The sequence below is a fragment of the Nematolebias whitei genome, chromosome 15 (genome assembly GCF_014905685.2).
Source record: "Nematolebias whitei isolate Nwh7 chromosome 15, NemWhi1, whole genome shotgun sequence".
NCBI classification, from domain to species: Eukaryota; Metazoa; Chordata; class Actinopteri; order Cyprinodontiformes; family Rivulidae; genus Nematolebias; species Nematolebias whitei.
The window spans coordinates 24,878,510-24,902,903 of record NC_056512.1 but is presented as its reverse complement, the minus strand read 5'-3'; the positions used below and the strand labels follow the sequence as shown (position 1 = coordinate 24,902,903).

General features: G+C 38.6%; 1 protein-coding gene across 1 annotated transcript; it reads left to right on the top strand.

Moving 5' to 3' along the window:
• Positions 1-1,964: 1,964 nt before the first annotated feature.
• Positions 1,965-19,706, top strand: syngr3a (synaptogyrin 3a). The gene is made up of 4 exons (XM_037689531.1): positions 1,965-2,139; positions 12,023-12,257; positions 12,638-12,783; positions 19,189-19,706. Exons 1-4 carry the CDS (start codon positions 2,038-2,040, stop codon positions 19,396-19,398), a joined length of 693 nt encoding a protein of 230 aa, XP_037545459.1. The 5' UTR covers positions 1,965-2,037; the 3' UTR covers positions 19,399-19,706.
• Positions 19,707-24,394: the final 4,688 nt, after the last annotated feature.

Below are 24,394 nucleotides of genomic sequence, written 5' to 3'. Positions count from 1 at the left end.
CAGGGTGTACCCCGCCCCTCGCACAGTGATTGCTGGACATGGGCACCAGCGACCCCCGTGACCCAAAATGGAATAAACGGGTAAAAGAAAATGGATGGATGGATGGATGGATGGATGGATGGATGGATGGATGGATGGATGGATGGATGAAAGACTTTAGCTGTAGGCTAAAAGCGCCACCTACCGCACTTGAAGGAGTTATGGGGATTCAACCGTTCTCCTGGTTCTGAACTAGGGTTAGCTTTCCATCCAGCCTGGTCAGCTCAGCAATAGACATGGAAACAGGAACCTGGCCTGTGTGAAGCAGAAAATCATTAACCCTTAGTTTTATCAATCTCAAAAACCATGATAAGCAATACACGTACATGTTTTATCATCATTACTATAGTAATATAAGTTCATAATATAAATAGAATCAAGCTCATTATTTGAGTACTCCTAAATATTCCTAATATTAAAGGTCCTAACATTGCACTGGTCCTTAGCACACAATATATCAATAGCATCTCACCATCTCAATGCACTGTACCTTCAGTTTAAATGCTTCAGTGTTAACATTAGGAACTATTTACTTATTGCAAGATGCCTTGTTTTTCATTATCCAGCTCAATACAAATACAGGTGTTCAGAAAAAGTAATATCATCAGAGACATTTAGTACAGAAAAGTATTAATGTTTGATAATTATATTTTCTATAAGCACATTTAAATAAATGTAGCAATAGCACTGATTTATCACAGAGCTCAATACAATAATCTGGAGACTAGCACTAGCATGCTAGCTCCAGAAACAACCAAACGAACTCACCAGTTCCCACTTTTAGAAGACACAGTCAGCTGAAAGTTTTTTCACAGAGACATCTAAAAGTTGAGAGGCATATCAGTCAGAAATGGCAACATAGGCATTAGATAAAGGGCTTACAATGACTTAAAGCCTACCTGCAGCAGCTAGCCTCTCACACATAGTCTGGTTGTTTTCACTGCACGATCTGTTCCGGAAGCACAATCCGTACCGTGCATTCAGCTCTGGGCGCAGGAAAGGTGCGCCCAGAATGGTCCTATACCTACTATTGAAGAGGAGTTAACTGTGCATGTACGACTTTTAGCGAGAGTCTATGGGCAAAGATTTTTGCACCAAAGGGCAGATATACGTCACCAATCAGACAAAGTCGTTGAATGAAACAACTTTACTCATCATTAATTATAAAATATTTATCTTACACATCTAAAAAGATATATACATATATTTTGAAATATTTTTATTTTATTATTTCATTTTTATTTAAATTTTTTAAATGTCTTATTCAAAGTAATCTGGTGAGTGTTGGGGCAGCGCCCTGGCACCCTCTATTGGTCAGCCGCTTTTGCTTAATGGTGATTCCTTTTAAATTCAAATTATTACAAAGACCAAATACCACTACTGCAATGGAGTTTTTCATAACACTGTCAAAAAAAAAAAAAGAAAGAAAGAAAAAAAAGAAGTCCATTGTCCAACTCAGATGATTTTGCTTTATAGCATATATGAGTGAATGAGGAAGGGTGACACGTGCTCCTCACTTTACTACACTTTTATTAACTGTTTTGCACTTGCATTAAAGCAGGTCAGTTTACTGACAGCAACTTAATTAATGAATTCACCCTTTGATAATCAGAACTCAGTACTTGAAGGAATTCTATAACAAATGAATATTCACCTAAAAGAGGAGACAAAATTTGTGTTTGAAGTTATATTACAATAATAATGAATTAGACTAAGAATCATCAACAATAATAAAATTGAACAACACAAATAATAATTTGGAGCAAAAATTGTTTGAATAGTAGTAAATCAACAATGAAAAATAAAAACAATAATTTATCAATCAAGGATTAATTCTCTTTTATCGAAGGCAAAATTAACGCTGGCCTCAGTGTTGCTCGTCCCCGCGCCGCCGGGAGCGCGCAGGACCCGTCCCTTCAGAAGCAGTAGCGCGAGCGCCGCATCCATCCTGCTGTGGGGAGCAGCGAAGAGGAGCGCACGCACACAGAGCCACGGAACATGGACGGAGTGGGTTCGTTCGGAGCCGGCCGAACCGGGTCCACCGTCGACCCGCTTACATTCGCCAAACAGCCGCAGACCATCCTGAGAGTGCTGTCCTGGGTGAGAGAGACGCTCTTATTTCTGCTCCTGTGCGTGTGAGTTTGCGCGCGGGGAACCAGTGACCCGCTGTCCCTGCTGTAAAAATAGACACTAAATAAATGAGATTATCATCAACGGGTTGTCAAAGGCAAAACGACGGCGAGTTTGATGTAAATGAGAGAGATGTCCTGCTGGGTGTTACCAGGCCTGCTGCCTGTCTCTCATCACGGAACTGCTTCCACCACACAGATGTTTTCCTGGACCGGAACCGAACCGTCACCGCTCATTAGCAGTTAGCCTCTTTTCAGGTTACACATCGCCTTATTTAAACACAACGGTTCGGCAGACCGGACCCGGTTAAACACAGACCTAGGCTAATTATTGACCACTTTCATCACTATGTTCGTCCAGCTGTTATCATTTGTGTCGGTTATTGTCATTTGCTACATTTTTTTATTCATATTTATCTCCTAACCAGGTTTTAGCTGATGGTTTCACTGATTTACCCTACACGGTGGTCGCTCGTCATCTCACCTGTGATTGGTCGGTCCGTCGTTACGCACGCAGGGCCACGCGCCGACTTACGTCGTGTTGTGACGTCCGGGTCCACAGAGAAGCTCTCACTCAGCAGAGCAGGGATTTATGAAACGAACCAACAGTTCACTTCATAGTAATGCATCTGTTTTACTATATGAACAGATCTATGTATTATCAGCAAAGTATTCTGTCAATTCATAAAGTACTTGCCAAAACAGAATAATAATTAATTTATAATAATATAAGAGAATAGATCAGCTGATTGCAGCGATGCTTCAGGCTATAACATTTAGGTGCATACCAGAGGACAACAATGGTTTCTGACCAATTAAATGCCCTTACAGGGTTGTTTGATGAAATTAAACTCTAGATCAGGGATTCCCAAACGTTTTTTATTACCTTTTGACCCCCCAAAATATAAAAAAACTTATGAACAAAGACTTGCAACCTTAAATACCTTTGGTTGAACTACACAAATGTCAGTAAACTATAAATTAATAAATAAAAGAGAGCATAATAACGCAGATAGATTAAACGTATTATACTGTGTGGTTTTTTTCTTTTCTCTTATGATTATTGTTGTTGTCTTGTAAATAGCTGGTAGGAATTACTTTTTTTATATTTGATTTGATTTGGTTTCTGTAGATTGTCCCAGGACCTCCACCTGGCGTTTCGTGACCCACAGTGAGGTCCCAGTCCCATCTATGGGAACCACTGATCTAAACAACACTGGGCAGGTGGTTTTTATTGTCGTGACTGATTACACTAAAACTTGTCTGTTTGTATTTAGATCCAGAGTTATCCAAACTATTTTTTAAAGTTGTAGTTCAGATCTTTTGAAGTCAGAATTTGTGGGAATATTATGAACAAATAATATCTTACCTGCTGTTGATAGGTCTTTAAACGGACACAGTTTGGAGAAAGACTTTGATTCTGACCGGGTTGATGATTCAATGCATGGCCAACACTAACACGGATCGCTGACATTTGAAAACGACTCCATTCACACCTTTTATAGTCTGAGACACTTTCTGTAAAATATAATATTTTTGCTTGAATAATACAAAATTAATGGGAATTTAAATAAAGTTTAAATGAACTGGGATGAAATTATTAACACTGGAGCTGTTTTAAGGCAGTTGCTCTTTTCTTTGGTCTTGGCTTTTGGTCAAAACTGATCTCCGTTTCTCCAAAACCGAAGTCATTCAAATTGTCATCAGCAACAGATAAGACAATAACTGTTAATACACTTTCAACAAAACCCCACTTGAGACAGATCTTAACGATTGGCGCAGCTGTGGTTGAGTGGTTAGAGCGGTCGTCCTCCCAACAGGAGAGCTGAGGGTTCGATTCCACCAGCAGTCACATACTGAAGTGGCAAGACACTGACCCCCTCATAGCCTCTGATGTGTGTCTTGTAGAAATGTGATCTAAAGCGCTGATTTGTCTCCATAGATTCAGATTATCTTTGCAGAGATGTAGCAGAGTGCTGTATGAATGTGTGTGTGGAGGTAAATGAGGACACAGATTGTGTTGTAAAGAGCTTTGAGCATCATGATTAGGTAAAAAGGCGCTATGTAAGTATAGTCCATTTACCATTTATTGTTTTAACATACAAAATAACATTTTTAATTTGTGTAAGCCTTTAAATCACAACTACATAAATTCAATGCAATACATGTTCATGACAGTTACTCTCGTTTATTGTAATAATATTTAAATTAAGTAGGGATGCACGATATTGGATTTTTGGCTGATATCTGATATGCCGATATGTTAAAATTTATTTGGCCGATAACCAATATTTTTCCCCCTAGACCTACTTACAGAGACTACAGCTTCTCTGCTGTGGAATTAACCAGATGCCAAAAAGGGGACTGAAAATGATGCAACACTTCAACTTGGATTATGTTTAATGTCACATTTATTCATGACATTTACTCTCTCCAACACAGTGACAACACTTGAACTGTGCAAATTTGTAAATTTTCACATATCTAAACTCAACAGCGCACGTGACGTCATAACATTGTGCTGGCGCTGCAGACATCCTTGTCACTGGGTTGTCATACAAAAAACGCGTCTTTCATATATATGTGAGTTATTCTGATGGAATGGCCGATGTCGGATATTTAAATTATTCTCTAATATCGTCCGATACCATGCCGATAATATCGTGCATCCCTAAAATTAAGTCATTGTCTCAAGACAACAGAACTTGCTTTCTCAAAGTAACATGTTAAATTATTGTGACCAGAAAAGTTTGTTTGTTTTTGTGAAAACTAGGAATTATTTCAAACGCACAAAAAAACAGGTTATTTTTTTTTGTCAGAGATGCGAATAGTTGCGCTGATATAAGGTGAAAATATCATATCAAGGAACAAACAGAGTAACACGTGCATGACTTGATTTCCTGTTTCAGATCATCCTAAAGTGTCACAGCAGCAATACTGAACACTACAATTGACTGGGACACAATAACTCTCATTTGTTGCAGCATAATCGGCTCATGATCATGAGAAAATCAAAAACCGATTATTCCTGATAAGATAAAACGGGTTTGATCATCTTGATATTCAAAGTAGTTGATTTGTGATTGTCAAACACAACCTTTTGCTTCAATAATGACCTTTACGTTGCATCACTCATCCATCCTTGTTATTTATTGCACTTTTGAATTTTTTTGGAAACATAGGACAGTAATTGTTGCCATTTTGCGTGTGGAATCTGTGTTTGTTGTTGCTGAATATAAAACTTGGAACTGTTCAACTCGTGGTGCTCATTCAATCAGAGTCTGAGCTGGACAACAAGCACACCGGTTTAGTGAGCCCGACCCATGTCCAAGAAGCCATGTTCTTAGTCCTGCAGAACGAGGTCGGACATTGTCCTGCTGACATAATAACACACTTCTAGTTCTTGTCCATCCTTGTGTCCAAAATACTCGTCTGAACGTGTCAAAGCTTTTGCACATTTAACAGTCGTGTCTGGCCTTTGTCTTGCATTTATTTTCAGTACCTACTCCATCCTTTTCAGGTTAGGCCAGCAGTCAGGTACACCCAGGACAGGGCAATGCAGAGGCACACAACCACTCACACTAGGACTGCACAGTAATAGGAAACCATTTAATTACTATAATATTGTTGAATATTGCAATGACAACATCATTTGTGGTAAACGCATGTGTTCTGTCATCACGATGCTTTCTCGGTGTGCTATGGGCATTTAGGGAAGTGGGTTCCACCTGACTGACAAATTACCGGACTTTCCGCTGTACACGTCGCACCGCCATAAAAGCTGCATCAGTCCCAATACAGGTATGTCTAATAAAGTGGGAAAAAACATAAATAAGTCGCTTCGCTGTATAAGTCGCATCTATTATGTGTCACTGCTGACGACCTGGAAACGTGGGCCAGTGTGCCAAAAATCGATTGGCTGCCAATTGGCGGGTGCGTGTGCAGGAGAACATTTATTCGAAATGCAACAAGACAACCGGCGACATGCTGCTGATTTCACGTTTGCTCCAGGAGTTCCAGAGCGAGACGACGGTGGCCTCTGTACAAGCCAAGTGTCTCATTAATAGCCACTTTTACCTATTAATGAGACACTTGGCTTGCCATAATAGTCGAGGGCCCTGTAGCGGCTGCAAATGGTAATGTTTAATATTTTTCATGTCAGAATGAATGAAATGGTCAGATCACAGCCAAAAATTGGGTTATACTGTAAATATGTGGGAAAAACACATATATTAGTCGCTGCGGTGTATAAGTCGCAGGACATGCAAATTTATGCAAAAAGGTGTGACTTATGTGGCAAAACATACGGTAGTCTTTCTGGATGTATTGTAATTCTTTTTAGTACTGACATTGCACAAACTTCTATTGTACTGGCAGCCATTTTTAAATACTGTGCAGCTCAAATTCACACATAAGGTCAGCTTACAGTCCCTTATTGACCTAATGTGCAGCTTTTTAGATAGTTGGAGGAAACTGGAGTCACCAGAGAAACACCCACTCATTCATAAGAGGGAACGTGAAAACTGTTCACACAAAAAGACCCCAGCTGGGTGTCGAACCTGCAACCTTTCTAATACAAAACAACGTGCTTGACTGTTACGAAGTCTGGCACCAAAAACTGTCATCATGAGCTGACTGACACTTTTTGACAGATTCAATAATTACGGATTTTTGTTACATTTTTTAAATAAGTACATTTAAAAACAATAGACTTGTAGGGGAAATGGTGAAGTTTAAAAGTGTCTTTTATGAGATTATGTAAAAGAAATTAGATTAAATTCCTTTGTTCTCACACAGGGATGCTGCTCAGTGATGCTTGATCACATTGTGTCTGTGTGCGTGCATGCGTGCATGTGTGCATGTGTGTTCAGATCATATCAACTCGTGCTTAGTTTTGAATGTTGGCCTGACATTATCCCATTTTGTCTCCTTCCTTCATCATATGACCCAGACCCCCCAAGTACAAGTATGTGTGTCTGTGTCACATGGTCTCCTTCTGCCACTGAAGGTTAGTCAGCTGATTACTGTCCACGTGGAAGGCCTGAACGAGGAGTAAAGACTGAACATTTAAACCAAAAAATAGGCTTTTATTCTTAAAAATTTAAACCGTTACGTTAAGAAGAACCGTGAAGCTGTAGCTACAATAAAGTTTTGGTGTGTGTGCACAATTCAAGAGTGTTTCATTACCGAGAGGAAGTGAAGCATCACACCTCTGGTCAGGCAGAGCTGAGATCAGTTTTTGGTCTGAGTTTTCTCAAAGCGTCATTTGGCCACAATCGACTGCGCCTGCAACAATTACTCTGCTTAATCGAGACTGAAAGAAAGAAGAGAAACTCAGTCCAACGATGATTTAGACTAGTTGGGATTTTCTACAAATCAATCAACCTTTATTTAGACAGGTAAATCCCATTGAGCCTTGAGGACTCATTTACAAGAGAGACCTGATTTCAACAAAGAAAGATGACAACAATGGACAACAGCAACAACAATAAACAGTTGTAAAAAAAAAACATGCTACAGTTTTTTTTTTTAACAAATAGGATGGCTAAAAGGAAAAGGTAACAAAACAAAAAACAGCTAGATTCCAAGACAAATGTAGAAAACTAACAACAGGAACATGTCAGCATTGGACCCTGCCAGGTGTCCAACAGATTCTTAAAGACACTTAGAGAGGTCAAGGTCGAGAGCTTCAAATCTTTTTGTAAGATGTTCCAGGAAACAGGAGCGGAATAGGAGAAGGCCCTTTTGCCTAGTTCAGTCCTCACTGAGGGAACACTGCAGGTAATAATGTCCTGAGAGCGCACTCCGTAGCTGCACTCACGCAGAGACATGTAGGAGGAGATGTATGAAGGCAGCAGACCAAGAAGTGATTTAAAGATGAAAATGTACCAGTGAGAGAGTCTGCGTGAAGTTAATGATGTCCAGTTAACCAGTGAATACAGGGTGCAGTGGTGGGTACGATAATCACAGCCAGTTATGAATCTTAGTGCAGCATGATAGACAGCATCCAACATCTGCAGGGTTCTTGTAGGAGCGTTCATGTAAATAATATCACCAAAATCAATTGAGGGAAGGAAAGTCACAGATACAAGGCGTTTTCTAGCATTCAGAGTTAGACAGGATTTGTTTCTGAAAAAGAAACCCAGTTTAACTTTCAGTTTCTTTACCAAGTTTTCCACATGAAGCTTAAAAGAGAGATGTGAGTCGACCAAGATACCCAAATATTTATAGGAATCAACAAACTCAATGGGGACACCATTTGAGGATAAAATCGGAGGAAGAACTGCTGGGACCAACTTCCTATTTGAAAAAAGCATCTCTTTGGTTTTGTCGGCATTTAGGACAAGTTTGAGGCGGAACAAATCTGTCTGGATGATGTTGAATGCAGATTTCAAAAGCTGGAAAGCCTTAGCAACTGTTTTAGCTTGACAATAAACAACTGTGTCATCAGCATAGAAATGTATGGATGCATTAGGGATGTTTTTACCTACATTATTTATGTAGATTGTAAAGAGGGTAGGTCCTAAGACTGAGCCTTGTGGTACACCATTGTTGACTGTTAAATAACTGGAGGAAGTACCATTATGTTGAACACATTGCCTCCGGTCTGAAAGATAGTTAGAGAACCAACCAATGGTGTGATCTGAGAAACCAATTTCTGAGAGTTTATGACACAAGATGTTATGATCCACAGTGTCAAAAGCTTTAGACAGATCTAAGAAAAGTGCAGCACAATAATCCTTAGCATCCAGTGCTTCAATGATGTCATTAAGAACCTTCAGTGAAGCAGTGGTTGTGCTGTGTTGCTTCCTGAAACCAGATTGATGTGGAGGTAAGATGTTAAATGAGTCCAGGTAATCTTTGATTTGAGAGTTTATCAGTTTTTCTAGAACCTTGGCTAAAATACAGAGTTTAGAGATTGGCTGATGGTTGTTCAGTGAGGTGGGGTCTCCTCCCTTCAGCAAAGGAAGAACAAAGGCTGTTTTCCAAGTGTCTGGGATGGAGTTTTGTCTTATGGAGAGATTGAAGATGTGGGTCACAGGGACTGTGATGATATGAGCAGCCAGCCTTAAGAAATAAGGTGGAAGTTCATCTGGTCCTGCAGATTTATTAGGGTCAAGAACTTTTAACAGTTTATTGACCTCACTGACTGAGAATGGAGAAAAAGAGAAGGTGTGTTTAACTGAGGATTGACTTGTAGGAGGGATTTGATTTGTAGAAGTTTGGTTATTAAGTGAAGTGACTGATTTTCCATTAGTAACTGTGTCAAATAAAGAACCAGAAGCAACAAAATGTTTGTTGAAACAGTTCAGGATCTCGTGCTTATTTGACACAGGAACAGAGTTAACGAGAAGTTGTGATGGGAGGTCAGATGATTGGGGGTGCCTGAGAGAGATTTGATGGTTTTCCAGAATCTGTTAGGGTCATTTAGATTTTTGGAGGTCTGAGATAAGAAATAGTTGCGTTTTGCTGCTTTAACAGCAGTTGTGCATTTATTCCTCATCTGTCGAAAACTCAACCAATCAGTGTCTGAGCCAGATTTTCTCGCTGCAGCCCAAATGCAAGCATTAACAAATTTTATAAACCCATATTTAATTTGAAAAGGAACATAGTAAACATTTCAAATGTTTAAATGAAGAGGAAAAAATTACTATTTGTAGGAAAACATAAGGTAAGTTTGAATTTAATGACAGTAACCCAACTCAAAATCGTTGCTACAGGGCCACGTTTCCCACTGGGACTCTAATCTTTTAACATCAGTTTGTAAACCTTTAGCATCAAGGAGACCAGCTGCTGGGAGATTTTGGAGGAGAATGTTGTCCCATTCTTGTCTAATGGAGGATTATAGTGGTTCAACAGTCCTGAGTCTTAGTGTTTCATGATGCACCAAATACATTCATTTGGTGAGAAGTCTGAACTGCAGGCAGACCCTCCTGCCATGCTGTTGCAATGGATGAGGTTTACCACTGGCTTTCTGAAATATGCACAATTCTAAAACCAGTACAGTAGTCCTTCGTTTATCGCTGGGTTTAGGGTCCATGCCACCTGCGATGTGAAAAATCACCAAGTAGGGATAGTAGTACAAGTAGTAGTAGTAAGTAGTAGTTTATTATATATATAAAGGCTTTATAAACCCTGCCCACACTCTTGCAATATTCTAAACAATGTTTCTAAACTCTAAACGCTCTAAAAGAGCACATGTCATGCTCTCCGCTCTCTGCCACGCCCACTTCTCTGCTGCAGTCACACTCATCACCTGCTCCCAATCTCACGCCTTCTGTGTAAATTAACAATTTAAATTTAGATACTGTCATATTTTCAATAAACAACATTGTTTATTTAAAATGTTACAGTATTTGAATTTAAATTGTAGAGAAGAGAAGCGCCGCAGGACATCAAAGCGTTAACCCTTCACGCAGCTTCAGCTCTGCAGCGCGGAGCAGAAATGTACTTCTTGATCAGTTACACTGAAACAACTGAACATAGAGGTTCTAAAATAATTAAAAATAACATTTAACAATTTTATAGTTTGTGATCATGGCGATTTGACGATGTGACATACTTTGAATTTTAAGTTGGAAGACAAAAGTTGATCGGTGCATCCGGGTTATTAACCCTTCACAAAGCTGATGCAGCCGGAGCAGAAATGTGGGCGGGGCAGAGAGAGCGCATGACACAACAGGAGGTGCTAAATCATTTATATATATATATATATATATATATATATATATATATATATATATATATGTATGTATGTATGTATGTATGTATAGTAGTATATAATGTACTATTCTCAAGATTCTTCAAATTGTTTGATCAAATTGTGAACTATAGATGATATTTCTTCCTAACTTTCCCTGAGGAACTTTATTCTGAAATTGTTCTGTTGTTTTTAAACATAGTACTTAGTGCCCCCTAAGTTATGGAACGCTCTGTCTTTGCACGTTCGACAGGCCCCTTCACTGTCCATTTTTAAAACCTGTCTGAAAACTCATTTTCTACTCAATGGCCTTCAACCCAATTGAGACTTGATTTCACTTCATTTTTATTGGTATTGATTTTATCTATTTAACTCGTCCTTTTATTGTATTTTGAAATGTGTGATTAGCTTTGTAACTTTCTTTTTATGCTTTCTTTAATCTTATTTATTACTGATGTTCAGCACTTTGTTTCAGCAGCTGTGGCTGGTGTTAAAGCGCTTTATAAATAAAGTTGATGATTATATTTTTTGCATTCTTAGCTGCCCATACCACAGGCCCTAATGCATCCCCATACCATCAGTGAGGCTTATAAGCATTTATCCTGCCTTTTAATCTCTTTTCACTTTAGTTTAGTTTAGGACTTGTCATTCATGCTTTCTAATGGGAATTTTGCATTTGCATTCATCTGATCAAAGAACTGTTTTCCATTTTGCCTCATCCATTTAAAGTGAGCTTTGACAAGAAGAGGATGGTGGCATTTCTGTTTGGTGTCCATATTTGGCTGTTATGCGTGATAGAGCTTTAACTTGGATTTGTGAATGGCACATGGAGCTGTGTTTGCAGAATGATTGTGGAAGTGTTCCTGAGTCCATGCAGGGATGTTCATAACAGAACTGGACGTGTTCTTAATGCGGCGCTGCCTGAGCGTCCAACAGCTTTTAAATATTGACTTTCATCTTTGAGCTCAGCGAATCCTCCAGATTCTTCTAATCTTTTGATCAAATTGTGAACTAGAGATGATATTTCTTCCCAGCTTTCCTTCAGGAACTTTATTCTGAAATTGTTCTGTTATTTTCAAACATAGTTTTTCTCAAACTGGTGAACCTCTGCCCATCTTTACTTTGACTTCATTTCTCTTCTTCCCATCCACAGATATTTTCCCTGGTCGTCTTCGCCTCCATCGTGAACGAAGGTTATGTTAACATGGGCAGCCAGCGCCTTCACTGCGTCTTCAACCAAAACGCAGATGCATGTAACTACGGCGTGTTCGTGGGCCTGGTGGGCCTGCTGGCGTGCTCCTTCTTCTTCCTCCTCGACTACAAGTTCTCCTCCATCAGCTCCGTTAAAGACAGAAAGAAGGCCGTGATGCTAGAAATTGGCTTCTCAGGTGTGGCAGAAGAAAATGCTGTTAAAATCATTAATGCACAATTACAATTAAAGGCAGCAATGATATGTGTCAAGTTTCTACGTCATGATATAGAAGTAGAAGTGAGCACTCAAAGGTTGTTGTTCCCAAGAATATCAAACGTTTGGCCTGACTGGGCTTGATCTTTGTTTCAGATGATAGTTTTCTCACAGAACACTGTATCAGGAGAAATGAAACTAAAACTTGGCGACAACTGTTGGAGAAATGAGATCATTTTAATTTTCTAAAAGAAACATTCAGGCTTCAAGCAAGAAGGATTTCAGAATATTTCACCCACAGCTTCTTGTGTTTATTCACCTCAGATGAGTTAAGTTGGAAATAACTGTTCGTTTGTTTTGCAGGTTTCTGGGCCTTTCTGTACTTCGTAAGTTTCTGCTTTCTGGCCAATCAGTGGTCCCGAACTAAAACAGAAGATCTGCCCCTCAACCAGGGAGCGGACGCAGCTCGGGCAGCGATCGCCTTCTCTTTCTTCTCTATTATCACCTGGGTAAGAATTAGGGATGCACCGATCCGCTTTTTTTCACTACCGGTATCCGAGGTTTTGTATCCGTCTATACTGATCCGATACAGAAGAACTGTGCTGAGTTACTGTAACTTAAAACATTAGGGTTTTTTTTAAACGCAGACATAAATGTACCGGTTTAGAAATTTATTGAAAACTGCACCAGCTTCACAAGCTTGTTCAAACATGTAAAAACTACAACTTTAATTTGTTCAGTCAGTGCAGTTATGAGCATAACATCCAATGTAAAATAAATAATAATAATAAAGAACCTGAAACTGATAATAATAATAGGTTGACAACTTTGGTCAAACATGAAAAAATAAACTTTAACTAACCTTTCCAATGATTCAGGAATTCTAAATATAATGTAAAAAATAAATAATAAAGGAGCTGAAATAAGAGGAAAAACCAGTAACTTCACTATCTTGGTTGGCAGATAATTAAAATGAACAGCAATCAGCTCCTGTCCTTATGGATCGGTCACACTGTCACGATCAAGAATTTTCCGATGCCAATACTAATATCAGTACATCTCTAGTAAGAATATAAAAATCACACAAACGTGCACATACAGTTCAGGTAAAGGCTTTTTGCAACAAAAGGAACAAAAACATGGATTATAAATTGCTGTAACACAAACTTAGTTGGACTGAGAAACCAAAATTAATGTTCAGTTGTGTTTGTAAATGATTATGCTCACCTGAAACAAACCCTGAACCCTCAAAAATCGTTAAAAACAAATATATCTCCCTTGTAATCATCTCTATACAAATATGACAATTAAAGCACTAAATACTTTTTGACTTGAGTAACATTTAAAGAAGTGTTAAAATTAATAGGTTTATAAAGTATCTCATAATTTAATTTCTTCTTTCATATATTCAGTAAGAACAGCTACTGAATTTAAACTGGTTCTCTTGTTCATACTGGGAGTTCAGCAGTTTCCTGCCTGAGGAATCTGACAGAACAATAGATGTAATTTCAACATTGAGTTAGGTCTGTCGCGATAAACAATAAATCAATTAATCACATGATGAATGAAAGTTATGGATCTCATTTTTATTTATCAGCTTTATCGTTTCTTTGTGTCTCTCTTTCTACTGAAGACACTGGATGAAAAAAGGCTCAACTCCGGTGCTCTTCACTGACCCTCCCTTTTTCTTTTCTCTTCAAAATCTGTTTTAACGATCCAAAACCACGTTTTTGGATCGTTAAAAGCAGCTAATCTGAGAAGCTAAGCTACGAGCTAAGATAACAGGCCGACCTCGGGAATAAACCTCCGTCTTATCAAAGCTCCAAAATTCACGGTTGAAACCCGTGCCTTTGTGTAAAAAGTTGTTTTTCTCTGCAAAAAGAATCTGAGAACTTGTTTACTGATTTTTTTAATTCATTTATTTTCATTTAGCCTTTATTTATCCAGGTAGTCTCATTGAGCCACGAGAACTCATTTTCAAGAGAGACCTGTTTAGGGAGCAGATGGGGGTTAAGCGTCTTGCTCATGGGCCCAGAGTGGGGCGAATGAGGGTGGGGGCAGGTGTGGGTGCTTCACCTACCCCACCCACATTTTTGATGTTGTCTGTACCGGGGCTTGAACCGGCGATCTTCCGATCACAGGCCCACCTTCTCTAACCTCTGCGCCACCACTCCCCTAAAAGCCTTGTGTGAAAAATGCCATGCTAAAGAGCTCAAACCACCGAGCGTACTTCATGTCACCATGCCAGCCCATGTCACGTCAAGGCGGGGCCAGTGTTGCCAGGTGAGAAATGTAGGATTATCGTACTAGAGACATAAAATTATCATATTTTGAGCGAAATTATCGTACACCCGTCATAACCAAAATAACAAGTGTGTCGATGCGCTATAGTCACTCCAGTGTTGAATAGCGTCTAACAGGCACTCACAGCTTTGTGGCGTCAGTACAGAATGGATTCATCAGCAGCCCCACAGTTGCGTTAGGCTAATGTGTCCTACATAAACAATGACAGGTGGGAACTAATAAGCCCCCCTTTCATTTGTTCACTCATTTTCATCGTTCTTCTTCCAGACCGGCTCTGCTTCTTCTTTTTTTTATTATTATTATTTTTTTGTCTTTATTGAAAGAAAAAAAAACGTAATGTATCAAGGCATAACAAGAAAAACATGTTCACAGTTGATATGACAAAAAGCGAAGCAGAAATTATGAATAGAAATATAATTAATAAAGAAAATGAAAAATTTGAAGGAACAGCAAAATAAAAGTTACAAAGAGGAGTTTCAAGTCTTAAAATAAGCTATTAGTATACTGGTATAAGGATTGGGCTTTTGGAAGATTGCAGTGTTTAAGCACTTCCTTAAATAAAATTATTTAATTTTTAAAAATGTTGAACATTGTGGTGATTTTCAGGAAATGGCTTTTGTGAATAAAAATTTTTACCATAAGGATTAAGTTGTTATTAATATAATTTAAAACTTCATTTCCTGTTAGCAAATTTAATTATTGTAAAATTTAAAGGTGGGATAGGCTCTGCTGCTTCTTTTTTCTGTTTCTCACTCATGGGGCGGGCGCAGCGGACTATTCAGCCAATCATGGCCGTTGTTCTGAGGCAAACGCATACACGTCACTCGTAGGTCACATTTAGAAAAGCACGATTGGCTGGAAATTTCAGCCAATCGTGAATTTGTTTCCAGACACAGATGCCTTCAGGGTTCACAAAAAAGCTCCAACAGACAGTTGCGACAGGCTGATGACAACCGATTACAACCACACATTCACGGAATGGTCAAATTATCGTATATTTGGCCTTTTTTGGGATCATTGATCGTACATTGTGCAGAGGGCAAAATTGTCGTACAAATATGATAATTATCGTACACCTGGCAACACTGGGTGGGGGCGTGGCCCTCCCTCCCATTTTTTGCTGCTCAACTATCCATCCTCTGGTTCAAACAACCTTATACTGCCATCAGGTGGTCAAAAAAGGTACTACACTCCAAACAAATCAACATTTCTTGTAAAATTTGACAATTAATTATTGTTAAATTTCAAACAATATTGTTGTTTATCGCAATAATTTCTGAGACAATTAATTGCCCAGCAAAATTTGTTATCATGACAGGCCTAAATTGAGTCTCCATTTTTAGAACCAAATATCTTCGTCTAAGTCTAAGTAAGACACACAACCTACGGTAAGTCTGTACATCATGCAACAATTAGATATCACAATCTGTTTTTTTTTTTCAGTGTTCAGTTTTCTGCTTTAAGGTTTGTTTCTTTTGTACTTTGGTTTCTGTGTTTCCTTTGTGCTCGTTTTGTTGACATCAGCTTCCTGTGTTCGCCCCGCGCCAATGTTTTGTTTTTCCCTCAGTCAGTTCTGCTTCTCGTCTCCTGTCTAACCCTCTCTCACCTGTTCCCAGTTATCATTATGCCAGGTGTTTCCACTCCTCCCATCAGCCCAGTCCTTACAGTTGCTCAGCTTGGATCCATTTCCTCATTGGAGCATTGTGTTTGTGTCTCCTCCATTCCTTCCACTGTGTATTCTTAAGTAATTGTAAGTTTTGCTGCCACGTTTGTTTTTTATTGAAGCTCTTTGTGTCTGTCTGTGTCACTGGATTCTACTTTCTACCACTGTGACATTGGACTTTTAGACAAAACTTAGCAAGAGTTTAGCCAAGACATTAAACTTTCATTAAAAAATAATTAGTGATTCCGCAGATATTTTGCTAACAGACATGCAAAAAGATGCGCACGTACAGGAAATAGTTAAATATAAACTCAAACTCCAATCAAATTGTGCACATGGGTGAGTAAGAACATTTGGTTTCAGTATCGTATGACTTCCTTGTGCAGCAGTAATTACAGCTACATCAGTATTTCACATCAGCTGGGAGGAACGTCCATCTCTTCCTCTGTCCAGAGAGGTTTGATCACTGGAATGTTGTCTGGTTTTCCCTTCCGGACAGCTCAGTGTCACAACACTTTCAGTTAAATCACCATGAAAGTGGTGAAAACAAAGTTGAAGACGTAAGTAAAAACGTTTTGACTGATGAAGGAGCATTCTGTTTCCTGAACATGTCTGCTGGTTTACGTGTCTGGAAAAGTAGTTGAGCTGAGTTTTATCACGTTGATGCACAGATCACTTTACCTTGAGATAATCTACTTGGTGTTTTCTTTTTCACGAACATAAACCTTCTCATTTAACCCAGTTTTGTTTTCATCGGTCTATGCTTTCTGCCTTGCAGCTGTTCCACATGATCTTTAGCAAATTGCTGACGAGCGACACTGATTTTGGTGTTTTGATGAACACCTTGGGGGTTGAGGAGATTTGACGCCTCGCTCTATTATAACCTCTAAAATGACCACGTCTTGTTCTCAGGAGTGATTTTACTGTCTTACTGATTTGTGGAATTCAAGCTCTTTAGAAACTTTCTGTAACTCTTTTCAGTCTTGTAAGCAAGCCTCGTGAGTGTAAGGTTCTCTGTTGGTCACTTTTTAAATGAATAACTTTTATAAAGTGTCGGGATCAGACTTTGAGCAGATCTCTGTTGTTTCAATGAAAATAAATTCTATTCAGACATGATTTTCATCCTGCAGACTGACGGCATGAGTTCTAAATTCATCTTCAGATTAAATCTAACAAGTTCATTTATTCAATGCCTACATATGTATTTTACATCTTATTATGTTTGATGTTACATATTTTATATACCGTATTTTCCGGCATATAAGTCACTCCAGAGTATAAATCGCATCAGTCAAAAAAAGAATAATAAAAAGGAAAATAAAACATATATGTCACTTTGGCAAATAAGACATTTATTTTGTTACCTCTGACCCGTCACGTTTATTATGCATTTATTCAATGGTCAAAACAGCTTAATTTTGCTGGGGCAGCACGGCGCCATCCATCCATCCATCGCGGCTGGAGCCTCTAGCTCTCCAGCGTTCCTCCACCTGCACCAGCTGAGTGAAGCGAATGTGCACGGGAGGACTCACTGTTGCAGTTCTTAGAAATTTAAAGCGTCACTCAAAAACTGTTATGAATATGGAAAAAAAAAGTATATAAGTCACTTTTGCGTGTAAGTCACTGGACTGACAAATCTATGCAAAAAACTGATTTATATGCCAGAAAACACAGTACACTTTTGTTTATACAGAATATAGAAACTTCTAAAGACTCACAGGCGTTTAGGTGCACTGCTACGTCCCACTCCCAAGTTATGTGTGTTTGAAGAGAAAAGGAAAAAGAAAGTCATTTAGAAAAACTTGTGTTAGTCTGAGATAATCTTGTTTGAAACAGTAGTTAATTTCTGAGAAATTAACAAATATATGCTTCATTTTTTATGTTTTAGTCACTTGTGGTTATTCACAAGGAAGGTTTTAAATGGCATCATATTTAAATATTTACAACCCTGAGCTTATTGTGAATATTTTTATGGTGCTTTTAATTCTCACACTGAAGATGAAATAGTGGATATTTGGCAAACAGAGGATTTGACATCATTTTGGTGTTTGGTGCTACAGATGCTCGTTGTTTTTTTGCTAAGCATGAAAAAAGGGGACATCACTTACCTATTCTGTAATAAATGTGGTTAGCAGCAAAGCTAACACTTATTTATTAACATAAGCACTATGCTAATTTAGCTTCAAATAAATGCTACCAAAGACTAAATCTTAAAAATAAAAAATACAATTCTCATATTTGTTAACTTTAAATTCTGTAATGATTAAGAGCAGTAACCTTCTGATATATTCCCAGTTTGCACGATGTGTGGCTTTTATCCCGAGCCAAGCTAGCATTTCTGCCTTTTGTGCTAAGCTAACGCTGTTCCATTCATTTAAATCAGTGAAAGACGTCGCACCCAAATTAATGGTATTTTTATTTGTACGCCTGACGGGATGCGTGCCAAGCAAAGAGAAATAAACAGGTCAGAATTATGACTGAAACGTCAGATTCACGACCGCCTCGACCTGAAACGATCCAAAACAACTGCCTCTCCCATAACATGTTGTGATGGATGAGCAACAGAATTTTCATTTTCACTTTTGGCCAAAAACAGACTTTTAGTGAACATGAAGCTGCACTGTTTGCGTTAAAAACAGAAACATACATTGTTATTAAATTGTATTGCTAACGGAGTACAAGTAGCAGATCCAGCAGGTTTTCTGACTTCCACCTATAAATTGATTGAACACGATACCAATCCAAAGCTTTAGATTTCTGATGTTAAGTTAAAAGCAACATATTCATGTTTTGTTTGTATTGTATTTACTTTACGAAGTTGTCAAAAATGTTCCAATTCTTTCTTTTTTTTAACATAAAAAACTAAAAATCCGACTCTGCGAAGTTAGTTCGTAGTTTCTTATTTACAATTTTTACACCTCACTGATGTGTCTTTTCTGCCCCGTAGGCTGGCCTCACAGTGCGTGCGGTCCAGAAGTATCTGCTCGGCACAGACATGACCCTGTTCACCACAGAGCACATGGACGGCGGCGCGCCCACCCAGCCTTACCCCTCCAATTCACCGGGAGGCGGCGCTACGGAGAGCACGGAAACCTACCAGAACCCGCCATTCACCGAGAACAACGCAGCACCCACGTACCAGGTTCCCATTTACTAGAGACAGGATGGAGGAAGAGATCAAAACAAAGGGAAATTGCTTTGTGTGATTTCTGTTACGAGTTGTTTATGGGTTGATCTGGTCAGAGGTTTCAGTCGCCTAAAAGAGGAAAGAGCCTTCTGCTTCGTTGTTTCCTCCTCTAGTTTTTCGCCCTACTGAACATTCCAGCTTTATCTGCTTTTCTCTGGACCTGTGGTTCAGAAAAGTCCCAGCGTCAGAACGGATGAAACACATGAAAAACTAGAGAAGGCAACATTGAATAAGAGGCCACTCTGAGTTTTTTTTTAAACATTATTTTGTCATAAAACGAAGAGATGATCAAGCTCCGCCTTAACCAAGTTGTGTTAAATCATCATGTCGTTGCGTTTGTTCATTCAGGTGTCTCTTTTGCCAAAACGCTGGGAATACTTTTTTATTCCATAATAAAACCTCCTCACATTCCCTCGGTTTCATTTGCATCAAATCTGTTTTCAAACTTAGAGATCATCTAAGTGCCATACTGAGCTGCGTGTTTCAGAAAGTGACTTAAGTTTAGCTGATTGCAGTAAAAACTACAAAAATGCTTTAGTGCAATACCTCACATGCAACTGTAGGCAGGTATAAACTACAATATGTCTGAGTCAGGTGAGGAGGACTCAACGCACTGTCTCCAATCACATACTAGTGGTTAAAATGAACAAATAAGCCAATAATAAATACATTTCTTGGCTAAAATTGGTAAATGATTACTATCAGTTTATAATAGTGGGTGTTTCTGTACAACAGAAAACAAAAACAGCTGGGGACACTGAATTATAAAGTCTAATTAACATGGTTTAAGAAGCTTTTAAATCATATTTTCAAGATCTACCTTGGCTCAATCAATAATTCAAACAAAAAACGATCAGGGCTTTGTCATCGAGGAGGAGTCGTGTTATCAAAAACGGCTTAATTTAAAATCAATAATCACTTTTCTGTCTGTCTCATCTCTATGTGGTTCATGAATGGATATGTGGAAGAGCCTAATGACGCTTTTGTCCAGGAAGTATTATATATTTATTGATAGAAAGTCAACAAAAGATGCAAAACCAAAAAAAAAAAGCAAGTGAACAATAGTTGTAGACTCCATCTACTGTGCAGAAGAATGTATATATCAGAGTGTGATTTGAGACCGTGTGCTATATGTTGAGAGGTGTGTGAATAAGTGGGGATCTTCTTTATAAAATCTGTTGGTTTATGTTTATAAAAGCTGCCAAACTGCCCTGTGTTCTTATCGCGGTCTTCTTATTCCCTCATTCCTCCTGTCTTAACGTCAGCAGGGGCAACAACAGACGAGCCTTCGTTAAAAGCTGGGTTTAAGAAGGGTTCAGTTAAGTCTCAGGCAAAAAAAAATGTTTTGGATCACTAGCTCATCCATTTTTTTGGGTGTGTCAGAATTAGTTGCCATGGTGACATCATGGAAGGATGTGGCTCTGAAGTGGTCCTGATGTAGATAGTAGGCATCTATTTGAGTGTGTAGCAGTGTCCACATTACACTCACCCCAGGCGAACCTGTTGTTTCCATCTGGGCGTGTGTGAGCATCTCCATATGCAACATGCGCACGAGGATTTACATGCAAGAAGAGCTTAGTGTTAGTGTGGGGAGGTGTGGATGAATATAGTTAAAACAATGCTTCTGATGCTTTGAAGTGAGGCTCCAAGGAACGGTAATGAATGAGTTAGTGTCTTAGCTGTTGCAGGAAGCTCCTTGAGCTCTGTTCAGAGACCAAAGTGAGTTTCTGCTGTTTTAAAACTACTTTCATCTCAAAGGTTGATTCAGGTTCAGGCAAATACTGAACCTGAATGAGTCATTACTCGTTCATTTCAGCAGAAATATGTGAGTTTATGAGGAGGTTTATAAGCTTTCTGTTTTAGGTGTCTGTGTAAATATAAAAATGATTTATTTACACAGGTTAGTCTTGTTGAGAAACAATCATCTCATTTACAAGAGAGACCTGATAATAAAAGATATTCTTATAAAATATGCATATAAATACAACCATATCAAAAATTTAAAATGTCGGCTAAGTTGATATAAAAGTAACAACAAAATAAAAACTCTTTCTGTGCATGCACTGAAAACCACACCAAGGACCCCTATGTAAACCGTAAAAATTGTTAACATAATTACACATCTTTCCACAGATTGGCATGTTGAAATTTTCTTACTTTTTTTTTTGTTGTTAGTCAAGACAATATCGCCACCTAGTGGTTCGGTGTCATCAGCTCAGCTTTCACAGAAATTTCTGTATTCACGCATGCACGGAGAGAACATGCAAACTCCACCCAGAAAGGCCCCCATCCGGGATCTGAACCAGGGTGACCTGCTCGCTGAGAGGTGGCAGCTCTACCAACTGCTCCACCGTGCTGCCCTTTTGTTTTACATATATTGTATATATTAATATGTATAACTAGAGAAAAAATATGAGTTTGTAAAAATATCTGGAGTAATGTAAACCTTTGACCAAATGAGCTAACGGCTAATTCAAGCAGGACCAAGGCCAAAGTGGACTACTGCCATTTTAAAACAAAAAGATTTATAGTGATAAGTCTTTACTGTTAATCTCACATTACATGGTTTTTACATTTAATTTTAACCATTATTTGTCAACAAGAGTACAGTAGTTAGCTGCATGGCAGGAATTCTTTTTGGAAAATGTAATATTTCCTTTGAAATAACTGTAATGTGAAACCCCTAGCCGTGTAAAAGTTTATCAAATAGTGTTAGCATGTGCTGCTGTGATATTTTGGGAAACTAAGTTTCTTTAAGATGGCAGCTTTGAACATTTGGTCTCGTCCCTGCTCGGACTAGCCATCTGCTCCTCAGTCTGGTCTGAAGTTTTATCGCCGTGTACAGAGATGTGTGTCACTGTCAAAGATCTATCTACAACAGGTAAGATGCTAATTGCTCATAAGGTTACCACAGAACGCCTCTTCAAAAGAGCAGAAGTATTCCTTTTTTGTTGTTTGTTTTGTGCTGCGTCAAAGGTGTGTACTTGTCACAGTTTCCTCACAGCATTTAAAGTTTCCCTAAAATGAAGGTAATCTTTTAGCTAAACATGCTAACAGCTTCACTGTCAGGTTACCGAAAACATAAAGAATGAAGTTCACACTTTTATTTATTTCTGCTTAACAGAGGTAAACGTAAAAGTTTGTGTGATGTGATTCATCTGATCAGTAGATTATGTTGCCTGCTTTTTAAACCCATCATGATAATAACGCTTGAATCTTTTAGATATAGTGAATATTACATTACATTGTCAGCTGAGCCCAAGTTGTTTTGCAAAGATTTACCAGCACTCAGTAAAGCTAGTAACAGTGTTGCTCCCTTCTCTGCTGTCTCGTCTGTGATCCTGGTGATCTTAGATATTTATTTATACTCATGAACGTGTAAAACTGCTACAGACGTCTGACATTTCTGCACCAGAGAACTTCATCCAGTAATTCACATTTGGCCCGAATGCAGAATTTCAGCAGCTGGAGCTGCTAGTAGTAAACATCAGTGAGAGTTTAGGTTCTGTTTGTGTTCCATCTTCAAATATTAGAATAAAATAAACAATAAAAAATTAAAAAATAAATAGTAGTGTGGTGGAAATTTTTAAAAAATCTGCAAATTTAGGGTAACTGAAGTGATTGTTTCTGCTTGTTGAGGTTTTGAGACTTCTTTTTAACCTGTGGGTACATTGTTTTCTCTTTGCCTCTGTTCTTATTTGATTTTGTCTTATTTTGTCATTTTATTTACCGTAATTTCTGGACTATAAGCCGCTACTTTTTTATACAGGCTTTGAACACCGCAGTTTATACAATGCTGTGGCTAATTTATGGATTTTTTTGTTTTTGTTTTGATGGACTAACGAGCTTCATGCCACCAAAACATTTAGGCTCGTCACACCTGGGCACTCACATAGCTGCCCAATACACGTCTCTCTTGGGGGGGGGGGGGGGGGGGTGTTCTCTTGACTCAATGAGACTACCTGTATAAATAAAGGTTAAAAGAAAAAATCTGACCAATGAAAGTACCGAACAGGTCACAGTGGGCCAATGAAACTGGGAGGAGAGGTGACTTCCTGTCACCTCTCATTGAGTCATTGAGGATGATCAATGACTTCCTGGTAGGCTACTGTATTTTTTTTTTATTTTTTAACCAGCTGTGTTACAGGCACTGTTCAGAAAAATACATTTACAATATGTATTTGTTTATTTTACCGGTAGGTATTTAATTAAAAGTTTAAAAATATATATTTCTGTGTAAATATCTCATGTTACAACGTGGGCCTATTTATACACATTTCTTTTTTCTTTTGTGGGCGTGGCTTATATTCAGGTGCGCTCAATAGTCCAAAAATTACGGTACTCAGCTCGGGTTAATTTGTTTGCAGCTGCTGGTACGACTGTTGGGTGCTGGCTGAGTGAAGGAGATGAATAATGTTCTGTTGGGTTTTGTTACCAGGAAGCCTTTTTATTGGAGTTAAAGAACTCCACGATGTGTCTTCTCAACACGTGCACGCCCTCTGGTGGCACACAGTGAAGATCTGTTTTCACTGCGGGCTGCGTTTCTGGACTGATTTCCTCCCTTTAACACCCTCACTGGGGTTTTGGTAGAAACTAGACACACTCAAACTGATTGGATTATTTTATTATAAGATTAGATAATTTGCATTAGGCCATGATTTTTTTTATTTGATAGTTTTTATAAAATTATCCTCAAGTGAGTTTAAAAATTATTTGGACTTTTTATGGCCTAAATTTAAATTGTTATGAAGCATTTCTGCATCAACATTGGTATGAAGGTTGGTGGGTTTTGGAAAACTTATATGCAGGCAGTATCTTACCTGCTGTAGATAGCTCTTTGAATGACCTCAGTTTGGATTAACAGTTTGATTCTGAGCGTAATGGCGAGCTAACAGCTAGTCTGAGTGAGGCAGATTAAGGGGGATTGCCACCATTTTAAAACAACACCAGTTTTTTTAAGCATCCC